Genomic DNA, 20,309 nt, shown 5'->3' with positions numbered 1-20,309 from the left:
CCTGCCCGCACACAGCCTGCTGGGAGGGGCGGGCCGAGGGAGCCGCGTGGCCACCTGGATCCTCTGGTTCCTCCAGGGAGAGAGGCTGGGGGCCTGGGAGAGTGGGCGGGTCCCGGTTAGCCAGGAGGGAGCTGGGAGCACCTGGCAGGCTGACCAGGTGGGCAGGGTTAGGCCTTCCCAGAACTCTGCGAGCCTGGGGGTAGGAGCAGAGACGTAGATGACTCTGTCCACAGCAAGTGGGTAGAGCAGGGAGCTGAGGGTCCGGGCGAGGAGGTGGGTGGGCCTCGTGGGAGCCCAGGTGGCACGGAGGATGGGGGTCAGGAGGCTGGCAGCCCTGAGGCCCCGAACCCCGGCAGTCAAGGTCATGAAGGGTGTCAGGGGAGGAGCCTGCGTGCGCTCCTGGTGGGGATGGAGATGGGGCAGCAGCTGTGGCGAAGCTAAGGCTCACCTGACCCTCCAGCGACTGCGCTCCAGGCACCGTCTCCAAAAGAATGCGTGCGAGTGCTCATGGCAGCACTGTTTGCACAGCCACACGGTGGGAACAACTCACCCCCCCATCCTCAGAGGAGCAGATCCAGGGGTCCTCAAACTTTTTAAAGTGGGGGCCAGATCACGGTCCCTCAGAGAGCTGGAGGGCCGGACTATATGAACTACTAATTCCTACTGTAACACCTCGGCTGCGCTCACTGCCCAAAAAACCTGGCGGGCCGGATCAGACTCCTCTGCGGGCCGCATGTGGCCCGCGGGCCGTAGTTTGAAGACCCCTGAAAACAAATCGTGGTGCACATGCTCAGTGCCACGTTACTCAGGCTCACACGGACATTCTGACTGACACGTGCTGTAACTAGACGGATGCTGAAAGCATTGTTAGGTGAAAAAAGCAAAAAAAAAAAAAAGGGGGGGGGGCAAATAGTGTAGCCCAGGGGTCGGCAAACTCATTAGTCAACAGAGCCAGATATCAACAGTACAACGATTGACATTTCTTTTGAGAGCCAACTTTTCACAACTTAAACTTCTAGCACCACTTCTTCAAAACAGACTCGCCCGGGCCGTGGTATTTTGTGGAAGAGCCACGCTCAGGGGGCCAAAGAGTCGCAGTTTGCCAACCACGGTGTAGCTGGTTACAGGAATGGGCAGATCCAGACAGAAAGTGGAAAGGGGTTTGCCAGGGCTGGGAAGGGAGTTGTTCTTGAATGGGCTCAGAGCTTCTGTTTGGGATGATGGAAGTTCTAGAAACAGACACTGCATGTACCAGTGCCACCAACTGTACCCTTTAAACTTCAAAGTGATAAATGTGATGTTGTGTATATTTTACTATGAACATGCTGGAATGATGGGAAGCCACAGTGGAGGAGGAGAGGTGGCCGGGAGGGGCTCCTGGGAGGGCCCAGGGGAGCAGTTCAACACTGACGTCTGGTGAAGGGCAGGACCTGGGTGCAGAGGGAGGCTGCAGCCCGAGCTCCGCATGAACGTTGGAAAGCTCTTAGGACGGTGATGACAGCAAGGCCTCCAGGATGGTTTGGGAGTGGACGGGGTTGAAATGGCCCGGAAGAGGGAAGGGAGCTAGGAGACCTCAGGGGCGGGCAAGTGAGGCCCCTCCACAGCCACACATGGGCATCTAGGCAGAATTTAAAAAAAAAAAAAATGTTTTTATTGATTTCAAAGAGAAGAAAGGAGAGGGATAGGACTATCCGTGAGAGAGAATCACCGATTGGCTGCCTCTGCACGCCCCCCTGGGGATCGAGCCTGTAACCGGGCATGTGTCCTGGCCGGGAACTAAACTGGCCACCTCTCAGTGCTCAGGACGACACCCACACCCGGGGCCACACCCGCCGGCATCCTGACAGACGTTAAATTCGGCACTGGGTGAGGAACACGTTCAGATGTACTGAATACTTTCCGGGGGGCTAAGGAACTTCGGAAGGCCGTTACTCAGAGCAGTAACCTCTCCAGGCCCGTGACGGTCTGGTTCCGGAAGAAATAAGTGTGCCAGCCCGTGGACAGTGATTCCAAACAGTTTAATGTAATTCCAAGACAAAGTGTGATTACATCGCTACACATATACAATATGCATATGTGAGTTTACAAATTTTAATTAATAACTCGTTTCACCTCAGAGACCGAAAAAATGATCAAAAAGAAACTGTGAGTAACAAGCTATAACATAGTTCACCACACGGGACCCCCTTCTCACCCTACAGTTAGTAATATTACAATTAAAATAACTATATTCTTCTATAATTTTTTTTTCTGTTAAAATCATCTCATAAATTTACAATGCTATTATTAGTTTCCAAGACTAATATAAATTCACTCCATTTTTCTACAACGAAAATGATTATTAATTTAGAAGCACACGACGTCATGATGAAAAAACACAAGCATTTTAGTAGCAAGGACTTGATCAGTTAAGAATTATTTTTCTTGTAAAACATTCTAAAGCCAAGTAAAATATCCATTCTTATAACATACCTATAATATGAGACTAAGGAGTAGGTTACATAGAGGTCTACGACACATTGGTTTGCCTTTTAAAAAAAGTAGACATTTATAAATAAAAAAGAGAAGCGGGACAATTCACATAGGAAAAAGAGGTACACGAGAAAATACTGTTGCACGCAATAATTTTCACAAAGATTAACATGGATTAACACTTTTCATTACAGAAACGGTACAGTGAAGGAACACAACAGACCAGGGCTTCCACAGGGCTATTGAGCTGAGATGACCTGGAAGAGAAAGATCTAGACGAGATGACCTCGGGGAGGGAGCCACATCCCTTGGACTGGTGACCGAGCGTCACCTGGTCTCCTCTCCCCTGTTCTCATTCTGGGGCGTGAGCCTTCCTTCCGTCCAGTGTCCTAAGTTCACGGGCAGTTGGAAGGTAAACGTTTCTACAGATCCGTTCTCTTTCCACCCTAATGGATACCATTTTTGGAAACGTGATATAACACCAGAGACGGCAGCTCAATATATGTGGTCAAAGCAAATCGAGATGGAAAATTCCAGTCATTGTGACTCGTTGCCTCCCTCGCTCACCTCCGCCCTTGACGCCGGGGACCCAGAGAGCAGCGGCGCTCAGGGCACCTGCCCCCACTCGGCGAGCCCCCGGCCCAGGTGTGGCCAGTGCAGCCCGGGGCCGACTCCAACTTCTAAAAGCTCCTCCTCCACCGCCTCCTCCTCCTCCTCCTCCTCCGTAAAGCTATGCTTCTCCTACCCGCCATTTGGTTTGATGTATATATATATATATATATATATATATATATATATATATATATATATACACATATTCCCACAAACATACATACCCACCTCTCTATCTACACAGTGATTCTCTACTAAACTAGAAATTCTGGTGCCCCAAAGGATGCCTTCCTGGTCTACTTCATTTGGTTAAAAGGATGCGCACAGAGGATGAGCAGTTGCTTTGGGGGGAGAAATGATTGTGCTCTGGGAAAGCCATGAAGAAATGAGCGGTAACAGGAGGGAGGCGAGTGGAGGTGGGGGTGGGGGTGGGGGCGGGGAGAAACCATGCCATGTGGAGGCATCGCCAACAGGGATGCCTGCTGGGAAGGGAGGGGCAGGGGGTAGGGACACTATGTTCCATTCAGAAGTCACGGAAAGCTACAAAGAATGGGCGTGGTCAAGCCACTTTTCCCTTCCCAAGTCCTCATAACCTGAGCCAAACTATTAAAATAATAATAAGTCCACTGCCCCTTCGACCAAGCAGGCGACCAACTGGGAGGCGAGACCACCCCTCACAAGGCTGCGTGGGCCCTTCGTCCCGGCTCCTGAGAGCTTCCTGGGGGGCAGGGTGCCTGGCCGCGGGGCTGCGGCCACAGCAGGGCGGAGGCCGCGGGGCCCCGGGGACAGTGACGGGACACCACAGGGGGCGAGGCCGTGTGGGGAGACTCCTGTGGTGACTGGTTGAAAGGAAACTAGCAAGCAATGGCAGAGCCCTTTTTCAGATACAGGATACTTACTTAAAAAAGCCAATTTCCATACCTCTAGTTTTAAAAAATAGGGTTAAGACAATGACGGAAAACTCATCTGGTTAAGTAAAGCAAAGGGGAAAGCCCATCGGAGGAGAGCGGGGGTATAAGCAGAAGGGGCGAGATGACAAATATCTCACAATAAGATTTCTAACAGAAACCTGAAATAGGAACGTGCTGTCAACAGAGTTCACAGGGCAAAAGCAAATGCGTTTTAAAAACAGAACCACACACAGGTGCTAGAGGAACGCCCTTTAGTTCACAGCGGGTCCTCCTCACACAGCGACACCCGCAGGGCCCGGGCCTGGCTCTGAGTCTCTCGCCTTCAGTTCTGACCGCTCCTTCAACGGGCCTCGGCGGCCCCACGGCCCTCAGTCCCCAGCCCCTCCTGCTCAGCGGACTCACAACCACTAGGAAGGACCCAGGCCCCCCTCCCACTGACCTAGGCCTCAAATCTACGTTGAACAGACACATCCTTTTACATGTATTTAGTGTCCATGGAGAGAAGGACAGGATGACAGCAGATAGGGTGAACGTAGCCAATGAGTACAGGCGGAGGGATGGGTGGACGACCCCCGCTGAAAGGCCCCAGCAGAATGCCGCCAGGGGGCCCAGACACAGCAGCTGGACTTCAGGGCTCCCTGGATCCCAGTGTTCCCTACTGCCTGGTCAGTGGAGGTCAGCGGATCATCGGTAAGTTAAACATTCAAATCAAGACAAAGTCAACGAACCAGGCGTCTGTTCTCTCTGCCTCTTCTGAGATGTCAAGGCCTTGAAAGGTGGATACACGGCACACGAGGTCTTCGCATCTGGCCCAGGCTGCGGACCTAACCTGGAAACCCTTCCACATCTGTCTCGTTCCCATGGAAACCGTAAGCGGAGGGCGGTGCTAATAACACAACAGCATGGGTGGGACCCTGCCTTGGGGGCGCTTCCAGGGTCTGAAGATGTCAGTTATAAACAGAAATGTTTTTTTGTTTTTTTTAAAGTACCAGTTTAAATGTAAACTATAAAACACTTTCACTATAAAATGTTGCCAGAAAAATGCTTCAGCATCCACGGTCAGTTATTGAATGTGCACATTTAAAATGTGACTCGATCGCTGCCGTAGCAGGCGAACAGCGCGTTACAGTAGCTAAGAACGTGAGGACTGAACATGTGCATTGGGACATCACATTTGATCACAACAGACAGAGAGTCAGCTCTTCCTCCGTTTAATTTTCGTCGTGAAGACCAGCTATTTTCGGAATTCACTCAAGCCCACAGAGTTCACAGTCTTCTAAATCCCAAGAGCAGGCCGGCTCCATGACTTCAAAAGAGGCTACAATCGGGACGAATGCCCAAATTTGAGGTATTATTGCCAGTAGGTCACAGTTTGTGTAAGATAATGGAGCTAAAACCTTCTTCAGAAGAATCGTTAGGTGAGCTCCGTCAGAATTCCAGCACGCCTACCGAAACCAACCAGGATCTACTTCCAACGAGCTGGGTTTGCTTCCAATAGAGTTCAAGTTCTGGAACACTCCAGAACTTGTGTAAACTACCCAAGAGTTTAGGCAGACAAGCCTGGAGCCAGTCAATAGAGAAGTTTTTAAAATAAAAAAGGAACAAACAAAAAACTCCCGCCCAAAACAACTGAGGAGATGTTTCATAACAAATAAGAATTTTCTAAAAAATTAAACACCGAGTCCCAAGCTACTTCTGAACCATCACCTTTCAACTCTCCGCTCCTGCAGCCTCCCTCAGTTTCCACACCGCTGCTCTCCACCAACTCTTTGAGAAGACCGTCTCAGATAAAACTTTATTTTGCTCCTCTTTCTAAAAATCATCTTTCTCCTCCTATTTTTTTTTTTTTTTAAACAAAGAAAAAAGTTCCCGGACACCAGCCCCACACAAGGTATTTACAAATTTGGTGTGACCCCACCCCTGGTTCTACCCAGAGCTGAAGCGTGGGTCGGTTACGAGACCAGACTTGTCATGATGTTTATCAGTGCAGTCAAAATCAGCACTTTTTTTTTTTTTTTCATATCTTTAGTATGTCTTTCTAGAATTAACTATAAGCAAGAAAAAAATGTGTGTTTTTTTTAAAGAAGGAAAGAACACTTTTTTTCCTTTCCACTCTCATGAGTTTGTGGCAGCAGCGGTACTAAGACTAGCTGGTACACTGGAAAGGGACCTAAAACAAATTCTATTATGAATCAAAAAAAGTAACACCCCTAGGGTTTTCTCCAAAAGTCAAGCTACTGCTGCCCCTCCGCCCGCCTCCAATTTGGGGCTCCCTCTCCATGCAGACCACGCGTGGTGAGCAACAGCGCGGGGACATCTCAAGGCCTCCCTTTGCGTTTAAACACGGAGACACTGAGGCTAGCGGCTCAGACCTGGGTTCCAGGCCCGCTCCGTCCCAGCTGGGTGACCTGCAGCTGCCTCCTCTGTGAGGGGTGACGATTGCTGATTTCGCAGTTTTTCTGAAGACCCGGGCAAACGAGCTCACTGATGAGCAGTGTTGAGCACAGTGTTTGGCACACAATCGAGGGGAGTACCACTAAATGTTTGGTCAGAAATATGAGGCTGCTAATTAAAAACCCTATCTCAGCCAAGACTTCAACAAAAATGTCATTAGACATGTGGCAATTTCAGACCACTATTAGATTTTCTTTTCTTTATTTTATTTACTGCTTTTCCTTTTGTTGGAACATCAGCTTCCTCACCAACCCCCCATCAGTAACGGGGGCCTCGCACATGGGGTGGCCCTGAGGGCACCATGAGGTCACCTCCCAGGGCTTGGCCTGGGCCTGGAGCCCTGAAGGATCCAACCAATGTTGGCTTTTCGGTGAGGGACACTGTGCGGGTTTTGAGAAGAAATGAGACTGTCAATCTAAAATACTCTTGAGATTCGGGGCTCTCAGAGGCTTGTGGGAGTTGAGTTGGGGGCACTCAGGAGGGTCTCTCTGGGACAGGTATTCTGAGAGCAAGCCCTATGGAGGGTCCCTTCCGTGCCAACTGGGTGTGAAGGGAAGAGCGGGCATGGAGCTGCAGGCACGGTGTGAGAAGCCTCTGCCGGGTGTGTGTGTGTGTGTGTGTGTGTGTGTGTGTGTGTGATGCTAGTGAGCAGGGGCGCAATGGTCTCTGAAAGTCTCTGTTGCAACTGTCATGTCACCATCTCCGTTTCTCTAGGAGCCGGCTGAGATTTTATGGACTAGTCTGTGGTGATTAGAAATGAGAGTCCAAAGGCATCAAAGCAGAGAAGTACTGGAAGCCCGGCTCTGGCGCCATCCAAACCCCACACGCAGCTGAGCTTCCCCGCAGGCCCGGGGTGACGCGCGCTCAGCTGAGCTCACAGACTCGCCGGGTGTCCCCAGTCCCCCCATGGCAGCAGCGTTAGGTTCCTAATCTGCTTCTCTGAGAAGGCGAGCACAGTTTTGAAATCAACGCAACAACGAAAAGTCAGGACATGGGGGAAAGAGAAAGGCAAATGGAACGGCATCACTCACGATGTCAGTACTGCCCCGAGAGGAAGGACCGGAGGGCCACCATGCTGTCTGGTGGAGGTGTCTCTGGGAAGGGCTCTTTGGCTAAAGAAAGGAATAATTGGGAAGGGAAATTCTGGCCTGCTTCCTTCTGAGGGTTCCCCCTGCAGTCGGTAAGACACTCCAGAGAGAAAAGGCGGACGGGGGAGGCCGAGAAGCACACCGAGTCCCCAGGCTGGAATGCCTTGTGGCAAAGCTGTCATGCTGGCGCAGTGAGGTCGCCTCTCTGCTGGATTTTCTCTGCTACTCAAGGCTGACTTTCCTCTGCTACCTGGTTATGTTCTGTTTCCTGTCCCAGACTCCCACATCCTGTCCGACCCCCAGCCCCAGACACAGTCCGGATGGGAGCTGGGCCAGCCCGCGGACACCGCGTCCCACCCCCCACAGCCCATCGGGATCAGCTCCTCAAGCCTCCTCGTCTCCTTCCTCCGTTTTCCAAGGAAGTCTGCTCCACTCACTCACTCACTCACTCACTCTCACCCCCAGTCCTCCGCCACAAGCTTGTTCAAAAACGAGGGTCTGCAATTCTACAGGCCCGGTCTCGGGGAAGCAGCCGCTGGCAGCCGCGCCGCCCTCGCCTCCCCTCCGCACGCCCAGCGGCCTGGGGTCCGGGTGGTTGTCTCCCAGGGGGACGGGGCCTGCAAGCCGCTCGGGGCCCATAAGGCCTGGATGCAAATCCGATCCGGGAGACAACCGCCGGCTTGCCCCCACCCTCCTTCTCCCTCTGAATCCATCAACCCATGCACTTTCACAAAAGTAACTGGCATCAAGCCTCAGACTCTCCCGCCCATCGGCCTGCTCACCCCTTCCCTTGGAAACAGCCCAATCGTCACGGAAGAGGCCCCGAGCGCAGAGACACGGGTGTGAACCCCCCGGAGGGCGGGCGAGGACCCAGCGCAGGAGCGGGTGGACCTGCGGCTCCCGGCGCCCACGGCGCAGCCCCCCCGCCCCCGCCTGTCCTCTTGAATGTCTCCTCCTCTCACTCTTACCATGCTTCCTCAGCAGAGAAGGAAGCAGCCAATTACTGAACAGAGGATGCTCTAGGTTATGGTACCTGAGGTCTACGCAGGACTGGGTCGACGCCCCTCTACTTGAGAGCCTGGTCCTAGGGGTGGGCATCCTTTTGCTCATCCAGTGGACTCAGGTGGAGGACGGGATGGGAGATGCGGGCAAGTGCCAGGGAGCAGAGAGGTGGGCGGGGACCAGGGGAGCATCTGTGGGACTGGGTCCTGCCCGCCTCCCAGCGGCTCCCCCGCTCCCTTCAGGGAAGCTGGCATTTCAACCCTTTCTTCATCCGGGGCTGGAATTGCTGGCTTTGTGGGCAGCGCAGGCTCGCCTTGCTGATGGAAAACGCAGGGCGCTGTGGGCCCATGTGTCTGCGCAGCTGCTGGGCGTCCGTGTCCACCCGCCTCCTGGCATCCCTCCACCTTTTTGGCTCGCTAGTTTGTCCCGAGGACTGCCAACGGAGATGTCCTGGGGGCGGGGGCCAGGCTGGGGAAGCGGGCGGTGTGGTGGGAGGTGGTGGAGGAGGCGGCATTGCCTGCCCGGCAGCATTACCTGGGCTTCCGGGAGGGACCATGGCGTCTGGGCTGAGTGAGCCACCTTCCTGGGCTGCATCAGCTGCGGGCAGGGGGCTCTTTTGGCTGGGCAGGTGCGGAGCAGGCGTGAGCAGGCCCGGGATCCGGGCAGCGGGGTTCAAGGGCAGGGCAGGCGGGGCCCACACTCAGGCTCAGCACTGCGGCCGGCGTGGCCAACGCCAGGGCCGGGCCGCGCAGAGGCCAAGGCCTCCGTTCTTCGCTCTGTTCTGCGGGGTCTGTCCTGCAGCTCTTTGTGGAAGAGATGACAAACACTTCACCTAATAGCTTCTGTCTGGCAAAACCGGACATCTGTATGTCCTTCCTGTCTACTCATGTACTCACAGATATAATAAAATAAGTTTAAATATTAAAGAGAAAACACAAAAGATACATGGAATAAGTGTGCATTTCAAACCCCAACTAAAATATCCACACACGATAAGAATGATAATAGTTACAAATAATTAGTACAATAACATTATCCTATGAGCAGCATGGACCTTTCCTTCCCGGTCTGGAAGAAAAGGAGAGAAGTGTCAGGTGAAAGTCGACGTGGTAGACAGAGTCATCTGCTCCGAAACGGAAGGCTGGTTGTCTTTTCTGTGGGGGTCAGACTGCGCGAGGGCGGGGGATGCCCGGTAAGGCCGACGGAGGCTCACGTGCAGCCCCGACGGGTGACTGGGCTCAAGAGCTGGTGGGGAGCTGCTGCCATCCGTTCAGGCCAGCACGGCCTCCAACGTCACCCCCCACGCCCACCCCCACCACCAGGCTGGCCGTCTCCTGTCGTCTCAGAAGGACGCCCTCCCCGCATCGGACAGACCACGGACAGAGCGTCCCGCCCCGCTGGGCCCTGGGGCTGTCTGCCCACCGAGAGCGTCAGGGGGTCCTTCCTCCCGGCCTGAGCCCGGGCTGAGGGGACCTCTGTAAGGGAAGCAGGACTTGTGGTCGGGAGGGGAAATTTCCAGAGTCAGTTCACATTTCACAGCTAAGAGCTAAGGTAAAGGTTTGGCTTCCTCACTGAACTAGGTCGGATGTGACTATAAAACACCTTTCCCAGCAGGCAGGCAGGCGGCAGGCAGGCAGATCGTCAGGGAGCCTGGAGGGAGGCGGGAGGGGGACGCGGACGGGAGCGGCCTCTCTGCACGCTGGGAACGCCGCCGCCTGGGGACTCGAAGTGGAGAGCCTGCCTTTAGGGCCCCCCCTCTGACCACATAGTCTCCTAAGACCCCACCTGCCTCCAGCAGTTCAAGCCTGAGAAGCGTCCAGAATGTGTCAAAGGTGCAAAGAGGGCAAAGGGCAATTTCTTTGGAAACCTTACTGGCGGCGGGAGGGGCCTCCGAGGGGTGGCAGAGGGCCTCCTGGTCACCCCCATGGATGTCCCCCTGCCTTCTGCCCTCCAGACCCTCAGAAACCAAAGCCAAGCGGCGCCGGGGGCGGGCCCAGGTGAGGAGGAAGAGCCGCAGGGAGCACAGGCTGGTGTAGTCTGCAGAGAGGGGGGCAGCCGGGGAGCCAGAGGAGAGGGGTGAGCGACAGTGAGGCCGGGGGGAGGAGGGGGCGCGGCGGCCTGACCCCCAGCCCAGCCCTCCGGCCCGCAGGGGCGGAAGGAGTGTGCCGGCCAGGAGGCGGCAGGCGGCGGGAGGCGGCCTCCTCTCCTATCCTCTCCACACCAGGAGGGAGGCAGCCACTTGCAAGGCCAGCACAGGGCGACCTCTGGCCCCACAAATGGCGAGGAGCCATGCAGGGAGAACTGCTCTGTCCAGAAACAGTCATCTAAAACCATCACGCCCACCGGGCCCACCCCCACCATCCACCCCACCTCTCAACATCTGGGGGCTCTCCCGGCCCTGCCAGCTCCCTGCCACCCCTCCGCCAGCAAGCAGCCCTCGACAGACAGCGGGCACTGACGTTAGATTAAATTAACATTTAAAAACAAAGAGAGGAAAGACCAGAGTAAAATGTTTCAACAGCACAAAAGCGCCGAGATGCTCTGACTGCCCGTCAGCGTCTTGGAGTACCGAGGAAGGAGACCCTCCCGCTCTGGTTCCGTAAGGCACTAGGAGGGAATGGTGTCAAGTCAGGACAGGGCCGCGGCCGCCCCAGGCCCCGCACTGGCCGCGCGCCTGTGTCCGTCACTGTGCGCGTCACACTGAGGACAGTCTATTGGGATCACCGGAGTCCCCACAAAGCAGAAGGGTGCAGAGTGCTACATTCCACCGGGTGTCGGCAACGCCCGCCAGCCCTGCTACCGGCTAGGGATCGATTCAAGGAGGAAAGAAATCTTCAGAAAGAAGAAAAAACTAAAGTTTGCGACACACAGTATTAATGACATCTGAGGAGTCACTTTCTTAGGGATTTATCCAGAGCGCTCAGAGGAACCGTGCCCTCGGGGAGGGCTTCCTGCGGCCCGCCCCCCCCCCCTTACCCCCTCCCCCCAACCTCCCCAAGGAGCCAGAACAGCCCAACATCAGCCTCGCAGGCCGAGGCCTGACCTCTAGGGCTGTTGATCCTTTAGGGTTCTGGAAAAATCCCTAATGCTCATGTTCAACCATGAAAAAATCTATTGGATTTCCATATCAGGTGTCCCCTGACAGCAAATTCTTAAATGTCACTTGCTGCCATATGAAGATGACCTTTGAAAAGTTCATAGATAAAGTTCTTCAGAAACTGGCCCCTCTTCTGGAATCTTCCGTCGCTCTCTCTTCTCCTTTCCAGTTTGGTGCAGAATGGGTACGTGAGCTGTGTTTTTGTTACCGGCGCTTTCTTTTTTTTTCCTTTTTCTTTTTAAAATAAAAAGCATAGATCCCCTCCCGAATCCCTTCTTCTTAAAAATGTTCTCTTCTCGGCTCAGTCCTCACACTTCCTAGTTCAAGTGTCACCAGTGCCCGCCCGCCCGCCCGCCCGGCCAGCCTTGCTCTGCTGCCGGGCGGCGTCCTCAGTGCAGACGCCCCGCCGCCGCCCGCGTGCCCTCCAGTGTCTATATGTACGGGTACTGGTTGACCTTGGCGGGGCTCAGTGGGTATCCAGTGTAGACGGTGGAGGCCGGAGAGGCGCTGATGTAGGTCTGGTGGGCGAACTGGGCCGGATACTGACTCGGGTGGATGGTGGGCGAGGGCAGCACCCGGGGGCCCATGCTCACGGGGACCTGGTGGACGATGCTGGCCGGGTAGGCAGTGTGCTGCACGGTGTGGCGCGCCGAGCCTTGGGAGGCCACCAGGTGGGCCACGGTGCCGGTGGAGCCCAGGGCGGCGGGCGCCGTGTAGGTGTAGAGGTGGGGCTGGGTGGGGAGGTGGGCGGCGGCGGCCGCGGCCAGGTGGGGGTGCACAGTGCCGTGGCTGGGGCTGTTGTGCGGGAAGGAGTACGGAGCCTGGGCCATCGTGGGGGTGATGTAGGCCTGCTGCCGTCGGTGGCTCCCGGTGCGGTCTGCAGTGATGTGCTGCTGGGCCTGGACAAGGAGAAGCACCAGGAGAGGGCTGCACTGGGGGCTGGACACACGGGAGAGGAGGAGGAGGGGAAGTGAGGGCAGGAGGAGGGAGAGGGAGAGAGGAGGAGGAGGAGGAGGGGGAAGTAAGGAAGAGGAGGAGGGGGAAGTGAGGGCAGGAGGAGGAAGAGGGAAAGAGGAGAAGGAGGAGGGGGAAGTAAGGAAGAGGAGGAGGGGGAAGTGAGGGCAGGAGGAGGAAGAGGGAGAGAGGAGAAGGAGGAGGGGGAAGTAAGGAAGAGGAGGAGGGGGAAGTGAGGGCAGGAGGAGGGAGAGGGAAAGAGGAGAAGGAGGAGGGGGAAGTAAGGAAGAGGAGGAGGGGGAAGTGAGGGCAGGAGGAGGAAGAGGGAGAGAGGAGGAGGGAGAAGTGAGGGCAGGAGGAAGGAGAGGGAGAGAAGAGAGGAAGAGAAAGCAGGGGAAGTGAGGGCAGGAGGAGGGAGAGGAAGAGGAAAGGAGGGAGGAAGAGAGGATGTAAGGAGGGGAGGAGAGAAAGAAGTGGGGAGGAGGGACAAGGGGAGGGGGAAGAGAGGGAAAGAGGAGGGAGAGAGGAGGAGGGAGAAGTGAGGGCAGGAGGAAGGAGAGGGAGAGAAGAAGAGGGAGAAGTGAGGATGGAGAGGAGGGGAGAAGGAGAGAGAGAGGAAAAGAGAAGAGAAGGGGGAGGAGGGGGAGAGAAAGGAGGAGAAGAGAAGGGGCGGGGGAGAGCAGTGGGAGTGACAGAAGACACCTCCCGAGGATGCTGGGAAGTGAAGTAGCCGGGACTGAGGAAGGAGGCCATGCCCAGCTCGCTCAGTGGGATGGCACAGACACAGACGCTGCAGCTACAGCTCCCAGGCCTCTCTTCTAGGACGCCCTACGCTGGGAAGCGTCTTGGAGAGACCGCTGTTTCTCACTGTGAGGTCTTGCTCTCTAACACCCAGGCCCTCAGAACCTCTGTCTGCCGTCGTGTCAGACACATGTGCCAGCCCTCTCTCACCGGCATCCTCAGTCCTGGTGACAGACGCACCTCAGGGCAGGGCACGGCCCAGCGCAGCTCTGCACGCGGGCTTCCGACACGGACTCTGGTCTCACTCTCGGCTCCTCAGGAATCGGCCGGAGCCCACTCTGCACCGGGCTGAGCCTTCAGCGCAGGCTGCTTTGCCCTCTGAGGCTCTGCTTTCTTACGCTCCCCCACCTCACCGCCGTGGTCGGGGCCCGGGCGTGGCCTCCTCCGTGGCACCACAGCGCTCTTCCCTGTGCGGGCTGCTCTGGCGAGCTGTGGGCCCTCCTAACCTCGGCACTGGCACACGCCATGCGGAGCTGCACGATTTTACACCAGTCGCCCTGCTTCCGGCCGGCTCGCCCTGAGCCAGTGGCACCAGGCTCCCCCGGGTGACCCCAAGGGAGGGGGTGAGACGCGCTGGGCTTACCTGGCTGAGGTTGAGCGGCTGCTGCTGCTGGAAGTGGGGCCCTGGCCGCTGCTGCCGGAAGGCGACGGCTCCCGACGAGCTCCCTGAAGAGTGGCCGCTGGTGGAGGTCACGTTGCTGGAGGACTTGGACTTGTAGGAGGACGAGTGGTGACTGGTGTTGACTGTGTCGGGAGGAGAAACAGGTCGCAGGTCAGTCCCGAGCCCTCGGCTACCCCTCCAGGGCCCACAGGGGTCTTCCAGGAAGGGACCCCTTTCCGAGCCTGGCCAATCCCAAACCAGTCCCGCTTCCCCGGGCCCACGTGAGACGGGCCCAGGTCCCGGCAGTCCTGGCTCTGGCCCCACCTTGGACCTGCCTCCTACTGGGGACCAAGCCCACAACCTGACCGGAATCGAACCATGACTTCCTGGTTCATAGGTCAATGTCCAACCACTGAGCCACACTGGCTGGGCACACTTCTCACGTTTTACAGGAGAAAGACTCCCTCGCTCTCCAGGATGTTAGCATGTGCACTGGCTCTCGTGTGAGAAGCCTCAGGGGCGCCCAAAGGGGATAATTCCGGAATGGAGAGTGCTTGAGGGACCGTTCCTGAGAGCAAAGCCAAACGAACATGGAAGCTGTCCGGGCTTATTTTATTCAGGCTGCAAACTCTGTGCCAACTCCTTACTCTATCTGTCTCCTCCCGAGATGAAGTTCAGCCATGAGGTGGCGGCCCAGAGAAGTTTCCCGGAGGTGAAGGCAGCCTTGGCTGCCTGGGGTGGCAGCGGGCAGCATCTCCATGGATTAAATGAGTCCAAGCTGCAGCCTCGAGGTGTTGACAAAGGTATTTTAAGTTCTTAAGTAACAATCAACACACAACACGGCAGAAATAACACCGTGGCAAATACTTAAACCGGTAATGTGTGATGGATACCGCTGTAAACCATCATCTGATGGGTGTCTGAGCGGAAGAGGACGAGGAACCCTGCCTCCTGGGTGAGCTGTTTGCTGCGGGTTCCTTTGGTCGCAGCCGGACAGTGCTGCTTCCGGCCGGGGTCCTCACTGAACTATCTGCCTGGGTACTAATTACAGAATTAAAAAATGAAAACGCTGCTTACACGTGATGTTTAGTGGAATCCTCCTTTGGCGACTTGGACAGGAAGAGGGTTTGGGGAGAGAGGAGTCCTCCTGTCCCCCCATGCACAGTAGGATGACCTACGCTCTGGGCTGGACAAGTCCCCAAACACCGCATCCCACCTTCTACTCTTCACCCCCCGGCAGCATCTGGCTCTCCCCGGCCCCGGGGGCCTGGCAGCCGGCAACCGCCCAGGAAGGTCCCCAGGTGACACAGACGGGATGAATGAGTATTAACTGATGAACAATAACTCCTCACATCTAAACAAAAGCTTCTGGCACTTCCTGTCCTTTTCCTTCTAAACGGTGCCACCGGGAGAGCGCTGACTGGCTTGGACGGGCTGGTGATGGTTCGGGGCAGAAAAGCGAGTGTTTTTGTCCCCCAAATCCTCCTCCTGGCGAGTCTGAGCCAGGGAGACACTGAGTCTGGGGTCAGGCACTAAACGTATCTAGGAGATTAAGATCTCAGCTTTTCTTCTCAGGATGGAGGGAATACTTTCATTGTTGTTAATACTTAACAGGATATTTTTCCATTGTTTTTTAAAAAATATATTTTTATAGATTTCAGAGAGGAAGGAAGGAGAGAGATAGAAACATCATTAATGAGAGAGAAGTATTGATTGGCTGCTCTTGCATGCCCCCACTGGGGATCAAGCCTGTAACCCAGGCATGTGCCCTGACGGGGAATCAAACCGGGACTTCCTGGTTCATAGGTTGATGCTCAACCACTGAGCCACACCGGTTGGACTTTCCATTGATTATTAGAGAGAATGGAAGGTAGAGGGAGAGACAGAGAGAGAAACACAGATGTGAGAGAGAGAGAGAGAGAGACATTGATTGGTTGCCTCCCGAATGCAGCTTGACAGGGCCAGGGATTGAGCCTACAACCGAGGTATGTGCCCTTGACCGGAATCGAATCAGTCTGAGGGCCAATGTTCCATCCACTGAGCCGAACCAGCTGGGGCCGGAGGGAATACTTTTAATTAAGCAATGTGTGGCGGACACACACCCGACCATGCCCTTTGAGAGGTGGGAAGGTGTTTCCCCCGAATTACCTGGCACCAGGCTGTCACACTCCACCAGCACGTCGCTGGCCTGGGTCTTCAGGGGGGGCACGATGATGGTGCGGGGGTTGCCGGTGCAGTGGCTCTCCAGGCCCCCCTTGGTGTCGAAGGCGGCAGTGGTGTGCCCGGGGCGGTGCTGCACGGAGTAGGGGCTGGTGTTGCTGGAGGAGTCGGAGTACGGAGAGTCGTGGACCGTGACGCAGCTGATGACGTTCTTCCTCTGCTTGGAGACGGTGCTGCAAGGGGACAGGGCGACCAGAACCGGAGGTGAGACGCGCCCGCAGGTCAGGCCGGCGGCCGTGGGGAGGGCCCCTCTTGGTGCCGGGAGGGGACGGAGCAGAGCGGAGAGGGCAGGGACGGGACGCACGCGGGGAGGCAGGGCACACAGTGCCGCCTGCCACATGGAGACGTGAGAGAGGGCTGGAGCCCGGCCCACAGGCGCTTCTGGAAGCTACGAGTGAGACGCTTCGAGTGGGCCTGGGCTCTCCCTGGTGCGGCAACACCCCTGAGCCACCGGAAAGGGACGTCTGAGCAAACAAAGCCCAGACCCCCGGCCACCCAAGGCCGGTGTGGGAGAGCACCACGCCGGGAAGGAAGAGCAGAGCGAGGCTCGGGCTGGAAACCCCCTGCACTCAGGCAGGAGGGAAGGAACCCCCAGGAGCAGCCAGGACGCAGAGAGGGGCGGAGAAAGGGAGGCTCCGGGGGCTCGGACGTGCTGAGAAAGAGCCACCGGAGCGGACTGCCCGCCATCGCAGCCTCTCTGCTGGGAGGGCGCTGGTGGGAGCTGGTGCCCGCACCCAGGCCTCGGAGAGTCCCTTCCGGGGAGCCGGGCCCTCGGATCGGGCAGGGGCAGCACTGTGACCGGGTGAGGTCAGAGGGGCTCCCCTGGGAGGAGGCCTGGTGGGGAGCTGCTCTTCGTCCTGAAACTCAACACGCCGACAGGAGGAACTGGCTCTGGATGGCTCTCGGCCACCAGCTTTTTTCCTGAGATATTTTTGTTTGGTGGTTACTTCGGGAACAAATTCTTTCTGCTCCAAGCTCAGTGAGAAGCTGGTGGGATGATGCATATGAAATTTGTTGTTTACTGTGAAGATTTCAAAAATGGGTTTTCATCTATTTTTATTGATCATCTATTTTTAAGAAATATCCGTTGCCCAAGTCAGATGGTCAGTTTCCAACTAATTTGGTAAGAGAAGCTGGTATTTATAGATGCCTAATGGGGACAAACAATCAGGGAGGTGTGCTGGCCAAGGTCACAAGGGCCAGCCACAGGCCAGCCCCTTTCCAAGGTCGCTCTCTGCCTCCTAAGGGCAGCAGAGAAGGGGGCCAACTCAGAGCCGCAGGCAGCCGGGCAGAAGGGAGGGGCCGCACAGTCCTGACACTGACCTCTGGGCCCGGCAGTTCCTCTGGGGGCTGCACACTGTCCTGTTCAGGGAAGCAGGGTCCCTCCCCAGCTGTGTCCGGGGTGAGAACAGGGCCCTGCAGCCAGACGTCTAACACCAGCACTGGCTGTGTGTGTGTGTGTATGTGTGTGTGTGTGGGGGGGGGGGGGAGGGGGGGGCGCGGCCCAGGCAGCTTTTCAACCTCTGAGTGATTCAATCTCCTCATCAGTAAAATGTGGCTAACTAGTAACAGTAGCTATATTGTAGGCTTATTTGGAGAATTGAGGAAATACAAGAAAAATGCTTCGAATAGTAGATAGCACAAAAAGCAAGTATTCTATAAAAGTTAGCTGCTATCATTATTAGTCGTGTTACCTCGTTTAACACGTGAATACGGGTTTGCAAAAAAAAACCTTTCTAGGCAAAGTGAATTCTACCAAGGTGCAGACTCACTGGGTACGAAGGAAATTAAAACTCACCAGTTAGGTCTGTTGAAGGTCTATGCTAGGTGCTACAGAGAATTCCTGTACACAAACATACAGCACACGTGTGCCCGAGAGATTAAACCCCAGTGCGGGACTGTCCAAAAGCATGGCAGGATACACGGAAAAGTTTTAAAATAACCAGTAAAGAGTCCAGTGGATGTCACCCAGCCTCCCAGGATGAACTGTCAAATGGGTTGTACTGATGATAACCATCGAGAACTCGAAAGAAGGTGGGGAATGAACATGCATTTAGAGCTCCTCACATTATGATAAAATAGATACATTTTAATTAATAAAGACATCACCCTCCCACTTATAACAGTTTAAATGCAAAAAATCCATATGCTTGTTCCTCAAAAAAACTAGAGTGTGACCACGTGACCAGCAATTCCACTCGCAGGCATGTCCACAAAGGAACTCAAACAGATAGCTGAATGCCAATGTTCATAGTAGCATTATTCCCAATGGCTGAGAAGAAATATATAATCTGAAGATGAAAATAGCCTGTGTCCATCAACAGATGAGTAAACAAAATGTGGTATGTAATGGAACACTGTTCAGCCATAAAAGTGAGCCAAGTTCTGATACACGCTACAGTATGGATTAACCTTGAGATACTGTGCTAAGTGGAATGAGCCAGAGATAGGACAGATGCTGTATTATTCCACTTACATGAGTCCACAGAATAAGCACATTCATAGACAGAGTAGGTTAGAGGTGACCAGAGGGCGGGGGAGGGAGGAACAGGGAATTACCACTTAATGGGTACAGAGTCTGCCCGGGGTGATGGAAACGTTCTGGAAATAGACAGTGGTGGTGGCTGCACACACAATGCATTTAATGTCACCGAAGTGTATGCTTAAACATAAAAGGCAAAATTTTTTTATCACAAGTAAAAAAATATTAATGTAGAATTCCAAAACCACTGAATTATATACTTTAAGGGAGTGATTGTATGGCATGTGAATTATATCTCAATTTCTAAAAAGTCTATGCGCTTTTTCAGAAACAAGAAAGAGGTGGGCGTGGCCCTGAGATCCGGCCCAAGAACCAGAAAGCGGGCAGCAGGAAAGGTCCCCGAGCCCCTGAATATGGCAGCGGGATTCGCAGGCAGGGACATCGTGGGAAGCTGTGGCATCGGGAGGAGGGAGCTCTGGGAGAAGGGGGAGCTGCCTCAAAAAGACCAAGCCCAGGGAGACCTGCGGTGTTTTCTGTGGTGGCTGGGGCTGTGCAAAGGGAAACCCCCCCGTCTGTGGGGGGTCTGTTGTGTAGAAAGATGCTATTAGAGGGAACCCCGCCCCAGCCCGCACTGACACTGGTGCTCCAGGTCCTGGGGGAGGCTGGGAGGCGGCCCTGCCCTGCCTTTGCTCTCAGCTCCGTCACAGCCAGTTCTGCGTGATTAAAGTGAACACAGCGCAGACGGGCTCTGCTGAGAGTGTCTGGGTGGTGGCCCCGCATGAAGGACAGAGCTGGCTCCCAGATGTGACCTGAGAGCGGCGTCTAGTTCCGGCTCTGCTGCCCACTTACTGGTGTGACCTAGGACAGCGGCCTGGAGGTTGGTGTGACCTTAGACATGCCTCCAGCTCCAACCTGTGAAATCCATTAGGGAGGGTGACATCAAAGGATCCACTGTGGGGGATCCTTCTGCTGACTTAAAAGTTTATTATTGAAGACACTTAACATAGGACTTGGTTTACTCCTGATTTGGAGAGGAAATAAATCCCTCACATGTAGACCCAGTCCCGGCCAATTCCTGCTGACCATATCTTCCAGAGAGAGAAAGAAAGAAACATTGATGTGAGACAGACACATCAACTGGTTGCCTCCAGCATTCGCCCCAACTGGAGGGTGGGGTTAAGGAGTGAACCCACAACCCAGGTATGTGCCCTTGACTGGGAATCAAACCTATAACCCTTTCGTGCACGGCCACTGCTCTAATCACTTGGCAACACCAGCCAGTCCTGATAGCTGTTTTTAATGTCTCCTATTGTTAGGAATATCTGTGCTCTATCTGATTATACTATGCAGATTAGAGAACAAATGGGAAGCTATTAAATGAGTCACCTTAAAAACGAGCATGCACTATTACTATGGATTCTTTAGGCATGTATGCACTGATCCTACTGGGATTCATTCCAGTATAGTGTCTAATTATTACTGATTGCTAATCAATCCCATTATGAATTGGTTAATGGAAGAGAGAGAGAGGGAGGAAGGGAGACAGAGTAGAATGAGAAATATTTGCTTAATGGCCTTAATAGAACATCATTTCTGAATAACGCCACCAGAGTTC

At 54.8% G+C, this 20,309-nt stretch overlaps 1 protein-coding gene across 3 annotated transcripts in view; it reads right to left on the bottom strand.

Moving 5' to 3' along the window:
• Nucleotides 1-1,999: 1,999 nt before the first annotated feature.
• Nucleotides 2,000-20,309, bottom strand: part of HIPK2 (homeodomain interacting protein kinase 2) — a 174,028-nt gene continuing 155,718 nt past the window's right edge. For 2 of the 3 annotated variants that reach the window (XM_084896732.1, XM_084896733.1), the window contains exons 13-15: nt 16,141-16,385; nt 13,975-14,135; nt 2,000-12,535 (exon numbers count right to left, since the gene is read on the bottom strand). In XM_084896732.1, coding sequence (XP_084752858.1) covers nt 12,068-12,535; nt 13,975-14,135; nt 16,141-16,385 — 874 coding nt within the window. In that variant the 3' untranslated portion in view covers nt 2,000-12,067. The remainder of the gene's footprint in view (nt 12,536-13,974; nt 14,136-16,140; nt 16,386-20,309) is intronic. The other variant, XR_014796121.1, reaches the window with a different exon arrangement.

The sequence above is a fragment of the Pipistrellus hanaki genome (assembly GCF_964339955.1).
Source record: "Pipistrellus hanaki genome assembly, chromosome: 10".
NCBI classification, from domain to species: Eukaryota; Metazoa; Chordata; class Mammalia; order Chiroptera; family Vespertilionidae; genus Pipistrellus; species Pipistrellus hanaki.
This window is presented reverse-complemented; position numbering and strand designations above follow the sequence as displayed.